Source organism: Colobus angolensis, unplaced genomic scaffold (assembly GCF_000951035.1).
Source record: "Colobus angolensis palliatus isolate OR3802 unplaced genomic scaffold, Cang.pa_1.0 Scaffold344, whole genome shotgun sequence".
NCBI lineage: Eukaryota > Metazoa > Chordata > Mammalia > Primates > Cercopithecidae > Colobus > Colobus angolensis.
In genome coordinates, this window is record NW_012116755.1 from 1,223,050 (window position 1) to 1,237,044 (window position 13,995).

Consider the following 13,995-nt stretch of genomic DNA (forward strand, 5'->3'; position numbering starts at 1 on the left):
TTTTTTGAGATGGAGTCTCACTTTGTCGCCCAGGCTGTAGTACAGTGGTGCGATCTCAGCTCACTGCAACCTCCACCTCCTGGATTCAAGCGATTCTCCTGCCTCAGGCTCTCTCCTGGGATTACATGCACACACCACCACACCGAGCCAACTTTTGTATTTTTGGTAGAGATGGGGTTTCACCACATTGGCCAGGCTGATCTTGAACTTCTGGCCTCAAATGATCCACCCACTTCAGCCTCCCAAAGTGCTGGGATTACAGATGTGAGCCCCCAGGCCTGACTTAGGTTTTCTGTTTTATTTAAACTACTTTTCCCTACAGTGCCCTTTATTTTGTTGGCCATTTTGTTTTGGTCTCCATAATACCTTGACTTAGTCCCTTCAGAAGATACTAATATCTGGATCTCATCAGTTTCTAAACATTGATCACTCTCTAAACAACTTTTACGTGATCTTTTCCCACACTGAAACTCAGTGGACTCTCTTCAACATATTCAGTGTTCTAGGCATTTCCTGAAAATTAATATTTTCTACCTGGTAGATGATACTGAGTTCTGACAACCTGCTGCCCTTGCTATTTGTTTCCTTTTCTAAATAATTCCTTGGCTGTTAACATTAGCTGCTAGCACTAATTCTTGCAAGATTCACTGGCTGCTGTTTCTCTGTCTAGCATTAGGCATGCCACATTTTTGTCATTCTTTGCTCTTTCTTCTAATGGGAAAGGTGTTGCCTTAACTACGCTTCTTCATCCTATGGCCTCTCCTTCTTAAACATGACTTCTAATCCCCTTTGGCACACTCTCACATCCTGTGCCTTCTGATGAGTTATAAGCTTTTGTATTTTAGGGCTCACTTTCCAACCCATTTCTCATTTTTCCTCCTTGTGGCCCAAAATTGATACCTGACAGAAAACTTATAAAATGTGTCCTGTTATTTTTGTTTTTCAAATACTGAAGTTGTGAAGCTAGGCATGGTAGCATGCACCTGTAGTCCCAGAATTTGGGGCTTCAGTACACTATGATTGTGCTTGTGAATAGCCACTGCACTCTAGCCTGGGCAACATAATGAGGCCCTGTCTCCAAAAAAAAAAAAGACTGAGATTGTTTTCTTATTAACAGATCAGCAAGGATTTTCTCCTAAAGCTCAGAAAGAGCCATGTTCGTTTGCAAACACTGAGAAGTTAAAAGCACAACTCCTGCAAATTCAGACAGAGCTGAATAATTCAAAGCAAGAATATGAAGAATTCAAAGAACTTACTAGGTAAAGTCTAAATACACATGCATGCACACTTCCTTTCTTTTAGTGTTCATTTGCTGTAGTGTTAATATTGATAATTCAATTGGGCGTTTTACTTTAAATATTAAACTCTCATAGAAGCAACTACTTTGACATGAAGAAAAACCATGCTTCTAGCTCTTTACTAATATATTTAATGAACTAGATAATACAGGTGTTTTAAGCAGTTTTTTCCTGTTGGGTTGAGAGTCTATTGAACTTACATAATAAATTATTTAAATTTAAATTTGGTAATCAGAGTTGTTAAGATTTTTAGGAAGTGTAAGTTTATTAATATTCCTACTTGATTCTCATTATGTAAAAACAAAGATAAATCGCATTCATATTATAACTAAGATCAAGCTTACCCTAAAATATAAACAAATGTTTGGTTCAAAAATGACATATCACATATGGTATAATCATGGACTATTTGGACTTTTGAATTTGAGCTCTACCATTTATTTACTAGTTGAATCCCTTAAACAGTCAGTCTCTGAGCTGTAGTTTACCGAACTGGAGAATGAAGGGAATAATCTGAGAGAATAGAGAATATCTCTGATTTAGAGATAACTATAAAGTTATGTGAGAGCATAAACTGTAAACTACTCTATAGATGTTTGACATTACTTATTACCTGAAATACTCAGTTTTACAATATCTATTAGGAAAAGGCAGCTAGAATTGGAATCAGAGCTTCAGTCTTTGCAAAAAGCGAACCTTAATCTTGAAAACCTTTTGGAAGCAACAAAAGCCTGCAAGCGGCAAGAAGTTTCTCAGCTGAATAAAATTCATGCTGAAACACTTAAGGTAGGTCATCTGAACCATACTTCCATCTGAAATCACTGCTGTGTCATTTTATTAGTAATGGAGTCTGTATGGTCTATCTCCAGATGCCGATGACATCCCATGCAGGTAATTAACACCGATGTCACACTGGTCCTTGGGTCGCTGCCAGCAACCCCACTGATGTATCCCCCCGGGGTAGGGTGGAGTAGGAAAGAATTCGGCATTTGGAATCAAATTTGAATGTGCTGCTAACCTTAGGCAGGGTTTCCTAACTTCTGAGCCTAATCTTTCTTTTCTCTAGATTGGAGATAAAAGTAATTTACTTGCAGAGTTTTAGTGTACTAAATGAGATAGATAAGCTACCTGGTACCTTGTAGATATCAGTAAAATGGCAGCTATTGCTACAATGTAACATGTCCTCAAAGCTTTCAGTAGAATAGAAACCCTAAAGGGCAAAGACCACTAAGGGATCACAGGTGCCACTGGAAATAACATGAGAGGGTTTTGTCCTCAATAACCATATCCCTCATAAAAGAAAAACAAACAAAAAAAAATGTATGAACGACTGAGAATGAGGAGAGAGAAAGGAAGTACACAAGGAAAACAAAAGGTTGAGGAGGTGGTGCTGATTTCAGTTTTTGTATCACATTTTTGTGTCAAATTTTCTGAAGGTTAAAAAAAATTTTACCACACCTGGGTGTGGTGGCGCAGGGCTGTAGTCCCAGCTACTTGGGAGGCTGAGCCAAGAGGATCACTCAAGCCCAGGAATTCAAGTCCAGCTTGAATTCAAGTTCTTTTTTTTCTTTTTTTGAGACAGAGTCTTGCTCTTGTCAGCCAGACTGGAGCACAGTGGCGCAATCTCAGCTCACTGCAACCTCTGCCTCTGGGGTTTAAGCGATTTTCCTGCCTCAGCCTCCCGAGTAGCTGGGATTACAGGTGCATGCCACCATGCCTGGCTAATTTTTGTATTTTTAGTAGAGATGGGGTTTCACCATGTTGGCCAGGCTGGTCTCGAACTTGTGACCTCATGATCCACCCACCTCGGCCTCCCAAAGTGCTAGCATTACAGGTGGCAGCCACCACGCCGTCCTCAAGTTCTTTTCAATAAAAGAAAGAAGTAGAGAAGAAAGACAGAAAACCTTTCCTTATGTGTCTTAAAATATAAATAGATGTTTATTTATAATGATTATTTTTAGTAATGGTGCTTTTCGTGTCACTTAATGGAAGAATAAGTAATTGTATTCATTTGAATAGGTAATTCATGTGACTGAAATTTTTCTTTTTTTTTGAGATGGAGTTTTGCTCTTGTTGCCCAGGCTGGCGTGCCTTAGTTTACAATCTTGGCTCACTGCAACCTCTGCCTCCTGGGTTCAAGTGATTCTCCTGCCTCTGCCTCCCAAGTAGCTGGGATTCCAGGTGCCTGCCACCACACCTGGCTGATTTTTGTATTTTTAGTAGAGACGGGGTTTCACCATGTTGGCCATGCTAGTCTCGAACTCCTGACCTCAGGTGATCTGCCCGTCTTGGCCTCCCAAAGTGCTGGGATTACAGGTGTGAGCCACTGCGCCTGGCTTGTGACTGAAATTTTCAAAGATATAAAAGGTATTTAGTAGCAAATCTCTTTCTACAGCTTGAGGGGGGTGTGTGTGTGTGTCTGTGTGTCTGTGTGTGTGTGTGTGTGTGTGTGTTTTAAAGCAATATTTTAGAGTTTGTCCTATGTCTGCAGGGGAAAAAATGTTCTCCCCTTTTTTGTTTCTGTTTTGGTTTTTGATTTGTTTTGGCAGTTGCTCAAGAATGTTATGTGGATATATAATGATTTATTCAACCTGGAAAATGCTGGGTTTTTTCCTATACAGGTAGAAATTTTAAGAAATTATTTTAGGCCGGGCGCGGTGGCACAAGCCTGTAATCCCAGCACTTTGGGAGGCTGAGGCGGGCAGATCATGAGGTCAGGAGATCGAGACCATCCTGGCTAACACGGTGAAACCCTGTCTCTACTAAAAATACAACAAACTAGCTGGGCGAGGTGGCAGGCGCCTGTAGTCCCAGCTACTCCGGAGGCTGAGGCAGGAGAATGGTGTAAAACCCGGGAGGCGGAGCTTGCAGTGAGCTGAGATCCGGCCACTGCACTCCAGCCCAGGAGACACAGCAAGACTCCGTCTCAAAAAAAAAAAAGAAATTATTTTAAAATTTTGATTTATTTATTTTTGGTTTTATTTTTTTAGAGACAGGGTCTTGCTCTGTCACTCGGGCTGGAGTGCATTGGCATGATCATGGCTCACTGCAGCCTTGAACTCCTGGCTTCAAGCGATCCACCTGGAGCCTCAGCCTTCCAGAGCACTAGGATTACAGGTGTGAGCCACCATGCCTGACCAGAATTTTTTTTAATGTTGCTTTTTAAAAAAGGTGGTCTTTGAAATTTTTGTAAGAAATTATTGAAAACTACTTGCAGAATACTGCCAAATATTTTATAATTCTGTGTCTGTAGCCCCTTAGCACAATTATAGAGCTTGAAGCAGCATGGCATTCTAGTCCTACTTCTTCCTTTTATGACTGAGTAAACAGGACTCAGAGGACTCAGAGGATTGGCTCATAGCTATGCTATGAAGAGCGGTATAGCAATTCAGAGCCTTTGTTGTTGTTTTAGTTGTGCAACTACTATATGAATACATTCTCTTTGTTTAAAAGAAATATACATATTTCAAGTTAAAGTTAAAATTCCTTTTCGGCATCACTTCCAATCTGGATCTAATCTAATCCTTTGTCCCCCCCAATTCCTGGAGGTAGTTTAATCCTTTTTCTTAGCATTTTTATACTATAAATATATACAGACTGAGAAAACACATAGAGTTGTTTCCTAGATTGTTTATTGTTTTGCTTTTTTTTTTTTTTTTTTTCAAGGAGTCATTCTTCTTCATATGTTATTCCACAATATGCTTTTGTTAACTCAGGGATATGCCTTAGAGCTTTCCACATTAACTGGTACCTAGAGCCTCATTTGGATATGAGGCTCAAGGAATATGAGCCTCATACCGGTTAATGTGAGGCTCAAGGGATATGAGCCTCATACCAGTTAATGTAGAAAGATCCAAGGCATCTTCCTTGAGGGACAGAAGAATTATAGAGCTTGAATTATAGAGCTTGAAGCACCATGAGGGATATCCCCTTAAGGGATATGCCTTGGATCTTTCCATATTAACTGGTACCTACTTCATTTTAACCCTAGGTTTCTATGGCTTAAGTAGATGGTTTTGAGTGCATGCATTCTCTGGGGGTGGATTCCGTTAAAGGAGAATTGGTCATTTTAGGATGTCTTAGCATTTGAGTGAGTCAAGCTGAAGCTCCCTCCCAGTGTCTGTACCCTGTGCCTGCAGCATAGATGCACTCCTTTCCCAGCACTGTCCGCAGGAACTGACATTGTCAGGCTTGGTAATATTTGACCATCTGATGGGTAAAAAATGAGATCTTGCTGTTAAGGTTTTCATTCTCATTTCTCTAATTTCAAATATCCTTTCATATGTTCATGTCCATTTGTATATCCTATTCCCTGAAAAGAAAGAGCCCATTTTACTATTTTTTAAAATATTTTTCTTCAGATTTTGTTTTTATGTAATAAGCATTTGTTAGGTATACTGCCAATATATTCCTCCATCATGTTGCTTGTCTTTCATCTTTGCATGTGATGCTTTTGTTATGTAGAAATTTTATATTTTTGATGTAGCCAGGTTTATTGGCCTTTTATCTTTATGACTTTTTTGCCTTTTATTTTGCTTTACATTGAGGTGTTTGGGTATCCGCTATTTTTCTTTTGAATGGTATGAGAAAGGGATTTAACTTAAAAATAATAATAATAATAATACAGCTAGGTGCAGTGGCTCACACCTGTAATCTCAACACTTGGGGAGGCAGAAGCGGGAGGACTGCTTGAGTCCAGGAGTTTAAGACCAGCCTGGGCAACGTAGTAAGACCCTACCTCTGCAAAAAAAAAAAAAAAAAAAAATGTAGCCAGGTGTGGTGGCGTACACCTTTGGTCTCAGCTACTCCTGATACTTGAAATTTCCACAGAAAAATTATTCTATTTCTGGGCTGGGCGTAGTGGCTCACGCCTGTAATTCTAGCACTTTGGGAGGCCCAAGCAGGTGAATCATTTGAGGCCAGGAGTTGGAGACCAGCCTGGCCAACATGGTGAAACCCTATTTCTACTGAAAATACAAAAAGTAGCCAGGCGTGGTGGTGTGTGCCTGTAGTCCCAGCTACTTGGAAGACTAAAGCAGGAGAATCACTTGAACCTGGGAGGCGGAGGTTGTGGTGAGCCAAGATCACACCATTGTACTCTAGCCTGGGCAACAGAGCAAGACTCTGTCTCAATAATAATAATAATTCTATTTCTGGACTTTGTATTTCCTCCCAGTGTTCTATTTGAATGTACATAAGCTAATGTACTGTTTTAATATGTACTGTAATGTAATATACTATTTTAATGACCATACTCCCATACCCCTATGTATTTTTATATCAGATGGGGAAGTCTCCCTAATTTGTTCTTTTTCTTTTTATTTTTTTTTGAGAGACAGGATCTCAGTCTGTCACTCAGGCTGGAGTGCAATGGTGTGATAATAGCTCACTGCACCCTAGAACACCTGGGCTCTGGGGATCCTCCTGCCTCAGCTTCCCAAGTAGCTGGGACTACAGGCCCGGGACACCGTGCCTGTAAATATAATTAAAATGATTTTTTTTTGGTAGAGACAGGATCTCACTATGTAGGTTGCCTAGCCTGGTCTTGGACTCCCGGCCTCAAGTGATCCTCCCCTTCTTAGCCTCTCAAAGTGTTGGGATTATAGCCATGAACTATCATGCCTAGCTTGTTCTTTTTAATTGTCTTGTCTCTTCTTGTACATTTATTCTTTGTATGAAATTAGATATCAGCTCATTAAGTTTATTTTTAAAAATTGTATTAGGATTTTGCTTGGGACTGCGTTGAATTGATAAATTTATTTCCACTTGGGCATTTTTATACTGTGTTTCAAGGACACTTTTTCCTTTCTTTTCATGAATAGTATTTCAATTTTATCCTCTCTATTCACAAAATTATTAAATATGCCCTTTTTAAATATGTGCTAATGTTTTCCATAATCATTTTTTGCTGCAGATTATAACTACACCAACCAAGGCCTGCCAACTTCGTTCCCGACCAGTACCAAAATTAAGCCCTGAAACGGGAAGCTTTGGCTCTCTATACAATCAGAATTCTAATATATTAGATAATGATATATTAAATGAGCCAGTTCCACCCGAGATGAATGAACAAGCCTTTGAGGCCATTTCTGAAGAGCTTAGTACAATGCAGGTAATGTTTTGTTCTAGAAAAAATAAATAACTGGACATCCATTTAAATAAATTTGCCTTATTTTAATTCCCTGTAAGTTACAGTGTTCAAAAGTGCTTAGTATTAAAATCATATCTTTTTAGTGTGGGTTTATAATCATTCCTAGATTGGAAATCAGCCCACTCTTGCGTTTTGTCTCCACTTTGCAATCTTTAGCAAGTCATTCTCCATGGGCTTTGGTTCCCTAGTGTATAAAATGACCAGTTGGCCGCTAGCTTCAAGTTCCAGAACTGGTTTATATAGCACAGTGCTGTACCTGCTAAGGAAAGTTAGAAGAGGCCGGGCGCAGTGCCTCTTGCCTGTAATCCTAGCACTCTGGGAGGCTGAGGCAGGCAGATCACATGAGATCAAGAGTTCGAGACTAGCCTGATCAACATGGTGTAACCCCGTCTCTACTAAATACACAAAATTAACCGGGTGTGGTGGTGCATGCCTGTAATCCCAGCTACTCGGGAGGGTGAGGCAGGAGAGTTGCTTGAACCTGAGAGGCAGAGGTTGCAGTAATTCGAGATCACGCCACTGCACTTCAACCTGGGCAACAAGAGCGAAACTCTGTCTCAAAAAAAAGAAAGTTGAAAGAATCTTATTATTGTGGGGAAAAGAAAGAGAGATCAGACTGTTACTGTGTCTAAACAGAAAGAAGTAGACATAAGAGACTCCATTTTGTTCTGTATTTGAGATGTTGTTAATCTGTGACCTTACCCCCAACCCTGTCCTTGCAAGAGACATGTGCTGTGGTGACTCAAGGTTTAAGGGATTTTGGGCTGTGCAGGGTGTGCTTTGTTCAACAAGTGCCTGAAGGCAGTATGCTTGTGAAAAGTCATCACCCTTCTCTTAATCTCAAGTACCCAGGGACACTGCCAAAGGTCACAGGGACCTCTGCCTAGGAAAGCTAGGTATTGTCCAAGGTTTCTCCCCATGTGATAGTCTGAAATATGGCCTGGTGGGAAGGGAAAGACCTGATCATCCCCCAGCCTGACACCCGTGAAGGTTCTGTGCTGAGGAGGACTAGTATAAGAGGAAAGAAGGCCTCTTGGCAGTTGAGATAGAGAAAAGCATCTGTCTCCTGCCCGACCCTAGGCAATGGAACATCTGGATGTAAAACCCGATTGTATGTACTGTTTACTGAGAAAGGAGAAAACCGCCTTAGGGCGAAAAGTAGGACTTGCTAGCACAATGCTGCTCTTTATGCACTAAAAGGGTTTATGGAGATTTTTGCATACACATATCAAGGCACAGCACTTTTCCTTAAACTTATGTCACAGAGATCTTTATTCATATGTCTTACTGCTGACTTTCTCAGAATGATGATCCTATTATCCTCCTACTTCCCTTTTCTAAGATAGTAAAGATAATGATCAATAAATACTGCCAGTGTAGGTCCTCTGTATGCTGAGCACCGGTCCCCTAGGCCCACTTTTTCTTTCTCTATACTTTGTGTCTCATTTCTTTTCTCAAGTCTCTCATTCCACCTGAGAAACGCCCACAGGTGTGGAGGGGCAAGCCACCCCTTCAATTATAGATTAAATTTTAGACAGCTTTTAGTATATTTGAAATAACCTGAAGTTTGATTATTCCAGAATTTTTATGATTTGTTAATTTTTAAAAATAGGTTTTCTACTGTCCAGTAAAATTTGGAGTGGGCCAGACCACCCCAAACCCCAGTATTTTGTCCTTTCCAGGCCATGGAGGCCTTTCTGGTGAGGTAACTGCTTGCAGCCCTGAGGAAGCTTCTTAGAAGTCTCAAGATGGCCCTATCATTTAATCCAGGATTTTAATTTTAATCACTTCTTTCCTTTGTATTTCAAAGTATCTACTTTAATGGACCACAAGTGTAAATCTGAAACATTAGAAATCATTTAGTATATAACCTTTTGATATTGTTTTCTGGCTCCAAACGGGCCTCTGATACCTTTGTTCATATGAAGTTTTGAATTTGTTTTGTTTTGTTTTGTCTTTAATGCAGAAGAAATGGTGGAATGTTTGAGAATTTCATTAAAAGAAATTTTGATGACTGAAGTTTTTGTGTTGCAGGAACAAATGAGTGCTCTTCAAGCCAAATTGGATGAAGAAGAGCATAAAAACCTAAAGCTTCAGCAGCTCGTTGACAAACTGGAACATCATTCTACCCAAATGCAGGAGGTGAGACCAAGCGCACAGCCTCAGAAAATGTATGAAGTACCCTCAAATGTTTCCTTGAGGAAACATCCTCAAGGATCCTCAAACATCCTTGAGTATCCTTAAACATACTCAGAGAGTATCACAGAAAGAAAGTGTTGCCACATGGCCTTAGTGAAGACTTATTTGAGCTGTATTCTCTACCTTGTTACTTGGCATGCTGCTCTGATAATGAGACAGGCATGCATAGTCTGCACCTGGCTGACTTAGTCAATAATGCAAATGGATCCCTTGCTATGTGTTTAGAAGAAACCAAGATGGACTGTCCATGGCTTCGTAGTTGTTAATCCTCTTTACTGTAGTTCATGGGGACAGCCAATTTTCTTCTGGTCAGAGACGTTAAAACTAGACTTTAAAAACAGAAGCAGGTTAATGAGGCCAGACATGGTGGCTCACACCTGTAATCCCAGCACTTTGGGAGGCAATGATTTGGAGTGCGTCTTAGCATACCAGGATTCCTTTTCCAGTAAATTTATCTGTTTTCCCAAAGCTTTTCTCATCAGAGAGAATTGATTGGACCAAACAGCAGGAAGAGCTTCTCTCACAGTTGAATGTCCTTGAAAAGCAGCTTCAAGAGACCCAAACTAAAAATGACTGTAAGTTATTCTATCAGGAGCTTTGTGACCTGAAGGAATATTGTAACTCAGTATCTTTTTACTCTTATTGATAAAGCTGTTCCTATGTTTTTGGATGGTTGCTTTGTTGTTGTTTGTTGTTTGATAACCAGACTGGAATTTGCATGCAGTGGTAAGTAACAGTAATATATCATAAAAGGTAAATTTCTCCATCATTGTCCACAAACAAATGATACAAATGTTTGCTTAAAGTTTTTTGTTTATTTGTTTGTTTTTGAGACAGAGTCTTGCTTTGTCACCCAGGCAGGAGTCCAGTGGCATGATCTCGGCTCCCAAGTTCAAGGTGCAACCTCCACCTCCCGAGTTCAAGCAATTCCCCACCTCAGCCTCCTGAGTAGTAGCTGGGATTACAGGAGTGCATTACCATGCCTGGCTAATTTTTTTCTTCTTTGGATTTTTTTTTTTTTTTTTTTTTTTTGAGATGGAGTCTTACTCTGTTGCTCAGGCTGGAGCGCAGTGGTGGGATCTTGGCGGCTCACTGCAACCTCTGGCTCCTGGGTTCAAGCAGTTCTCCTGTCTCAGCCTCCCAAGTAGCTGGGATTATAGGCATGTACCACCAAGCCCAGCTAATTTTAGTTAGAGACATGGTTTTGCCATGTTGGCCAGGCTGGTCATGAACTCCTGACCTCAGATAATCCACCCACCTTGGTTTCCCAAAGTGCTGGGAATACAGGCGTGAGCCAACACACGTGGCCTAGTTTTTATATTTTTGGTAGGTAGAGACAGGGTTTTACCATGTTGGCCAGGCTGGTCTCAAACTGCTGACCTCAGGGGATCCACCCACCTCGGCCTCCCAAAGTGCTGGGATTACAAGCATGAGCCACCATGCCCAGCCTGCTCAGCCTGCTTAAAGTTTTAAATAAGCTGCTTTGAAAATGAAGTGTCTTGAATTCATGAATGTTTTAATATTAGCAAAGCATAGGTTATATATTTTTATATGTTTGTAGATGTGGGAGTATCATTTGATTCCCAGTGTTTTCACTTTATTTTTCACTTCATTAAAGTACTTGCAGTGGTTTGTAATAAAGCTAAAACAAAAAGAGATAGCCATTCTGTTTTCTTTGAACTAAAAAGTTAACTAATACTATTTGCCGTTGTAGTTGTCTTAGAAGACCTGAAGTGTTTGACCCATGTTAGAAAGTTTAGGCAAATTTCCAAGGGATTTTTCAATAACTAAGATGAGCTCACTTAAAATACGTTACATCTTTTAATTTTTTTTCTTATATTAAGAGTTTTGTTTGTTTGTTTGTTTGTTTTGAGACAGAGTCTCACTTTGTCATGCAGGCTGGAGTGCAGTGGTGCGATCTCGGCTCACTGTAACCTCCACCTCCCAGGCTCAAGCGATCCTCCCACCTCAGCCTCTTGAGTAGCTGGGACCACAGGTGCTCACCACCACACCCAGCTAATTTTTTGTATTTTTGGTAGAGACAGGGTTTTGCCATGTTGCTCAGGCTGGTCTCGAACTCCTAACCTCAAGCATTTCGCCTGCCTCAGCCTCACAAAGTGCTGGGATTATAGGCATGAGCCACTGTGCCTGCCCTTATGTTAGGAGTTTTGAAGCACATTTTACAGGAGAAATCTAGCAAAGTCAAGTGACCTGTAAGTCAGGGACAGATGTTAACTCTTTCTATTTCAGTAGGAATTTACCAAAAACCATGTGCAAGGGAGAGGAAGAAAACAGAAATCTCAGTGCTGCTAGGTACCCACCACTTAATTCTTCAACATTTTTCCTTAAAATAGTCTCTTCGACTTGATTTTGCTAATTGTGGGAATAGTACCTATCAAATTTATTTGTCTGCTTTAAGAAACCTATTGAGGATATGTTTTATTTGTTTTTTAGTTTTGAAAAGTGAGGTGCACGACCTGCGAGTAGTCCTTCATTCTGCTGACAAGGAGCTTTCTTCAGTGAAATTGGAGTATAGTTCATTCAAAATGAGTCAGGAGAAAGAATTCAACAAACTTTCCGAAAGACACATGCATGTACAGCTTCAATTGGATAATCTCAGGTAGAGTTGTTTTCTTATGGTTTCAAGTTGCCTGATTGGCTGTAACCTACGACTGTTTGAAGTTGCAAGTGTTAAACCCAACTCAAAGCAGTTAAACAAATAAAAAGGATAATTTATTGGCTCCAATATTGGGAGGCCCCAGAGGTGATTTTAGTTTCAGGAACAGACTAGTCTCAAACAATATTGTCAGTGGTCTATCTCTCTCAGCTCTGCTCTGTTCTATGTATTGCTCTTATTCCCTCCTATTATTGAGGTCCTTCTTTTATGTGACAAGGAACAGATTGCCTCACACAGCTCCATATTTTGGTTCCCAGCATAAAAACTCCTGTAAAAAAATTCTCTCTCCCAACAGCCATGTATTATCCCAGAGAAAATCTGAATTGGTTTTGCTTGAGTCATCTCCCCTTTGGACTAGTCACTTACCAGGTTTGAGATGGCAGTGGCCCAACATAGAGTAATGTGCCTGCTCTGGAAGGAAAGGTGTGCTCTTACTAGAAGAAAGGACAGTGTAAAGTAAACCAAAACAATAGTCATCACTGCTGTGCACACTAACTCTACAAAGGCTGGCTGATTGGTAATCTTGACACAAATGTAATCTCACATGTAAATAGATTCTTCTTTGTTGTTTACTGTTTCCTTTTTTATTCTTGCTAATTTCAACCTTTTGTAATAACATAACACTTTTTGACAATGTCTCCTGTGTCTATAGCCATAATTTAATAATGGACATGAATTTTATACTGTGAATGTGATGTAAATGTAACTGTTTGCTCTGGAAAAGCTACTAATAGGCAGCCTTGAGTTTAATTTTTGTAGACATTACAAAGATTAAAATCTGTAGCTGTTGAGCGTTTTTTGGATATACAACCAGAAATTGAAAGAGAGGAAGAAAACTTGAGATCTGCAGGCCAGAGCCATCTTTTCCTTTTTTTTAATTAAAAGATTCATTTCTATTTGTAAAATGAAAAAATGCATAATTATTACTAATGAAATACTGACAATAGTTTCATTTTCATAACAGAGAAAGTGATGACATTTGTAACCTTTCCTTGCCATATCTCTATCTCACTGAATGTTGAATAGCTTGAGTTTTAGGCAAAATCCCATATTTATCTGCTGCTTCTTCCTTCTTTTGTTGTTTTTTTTTTAATTTTTATTTTTTAAAGTAAACTTAAAGTGTTCTAGGATACATGTGCACAACGTGCAGGTTTGTTACATAGGTATACATGTGCCATGTTGCTTTGCTGCACCCATTAACTCATCATTTACATTAGGTATTTCTCCTAATGCTATCCCTCCCCCAGCCCTCCACCCCCTGACAGGCCCTGGTGTGTGATGTTCCCCGCCCTGTGTCCAAGTGTTCTCATTCAGTTCCCACCTACGAGTGAGAACATGCGGTGTTTGGTTTTCTGTCCTTGTGATAGTTTGCTGAGAATGATGGTTTCCAGCTTAATCCATGTCCCTGGAAAGGACATTAACTCATTCTTTTTTATGGCTGCATAGTATTCCATGGTGTATGTGTGCCACATTTTCTTAATCTAGTCTATCATTGATGGACATTTGGGTTGGTTCCAAGTCTTTGCTATTGTGAATAGTGCCACAATAAACATACATGTGCATGTGTCTTTATAGCAGCATGATTTATAATCCGTTGGGTATACACCCAGTAATGGGATCAGTGGGTCAAACGGTATCTCTAGTTCCAGATCCTTGAGGAATCACCACAC

At 40.0% G+C, this 13,995-nt stretch overlaps 1 protein-coding gene across 1 annotated transcript in view; it reads left to right on the plus strand.

Annotated features, from left to right (window-relative positions):
- KIF15 (kinesin family member 15) overlaps positions 1-13,995 on the plus strand; it is a 105,019-nt gene that overhangs the window by 53,259 nt on the left and 37,765 nt on the right. Inside the window, 6 exon segments of the mRNA XM_011952691.1 lie at positions 1,118-1,259; positions 1,943-2,084; positions 7,213-7,410; positions 9,484-9,591; positions 10,118-10,223; positions 12,103-12,268. Of these exon segments, the coding sequence (XP_011808081.1) occupies positions 1,118-1,259; positions 1,943-2,084; positions 7,213-7,410; positions 9,484-9,591; positions 10,118-10,223; positions 12,103-12,268 (862 nt within the window).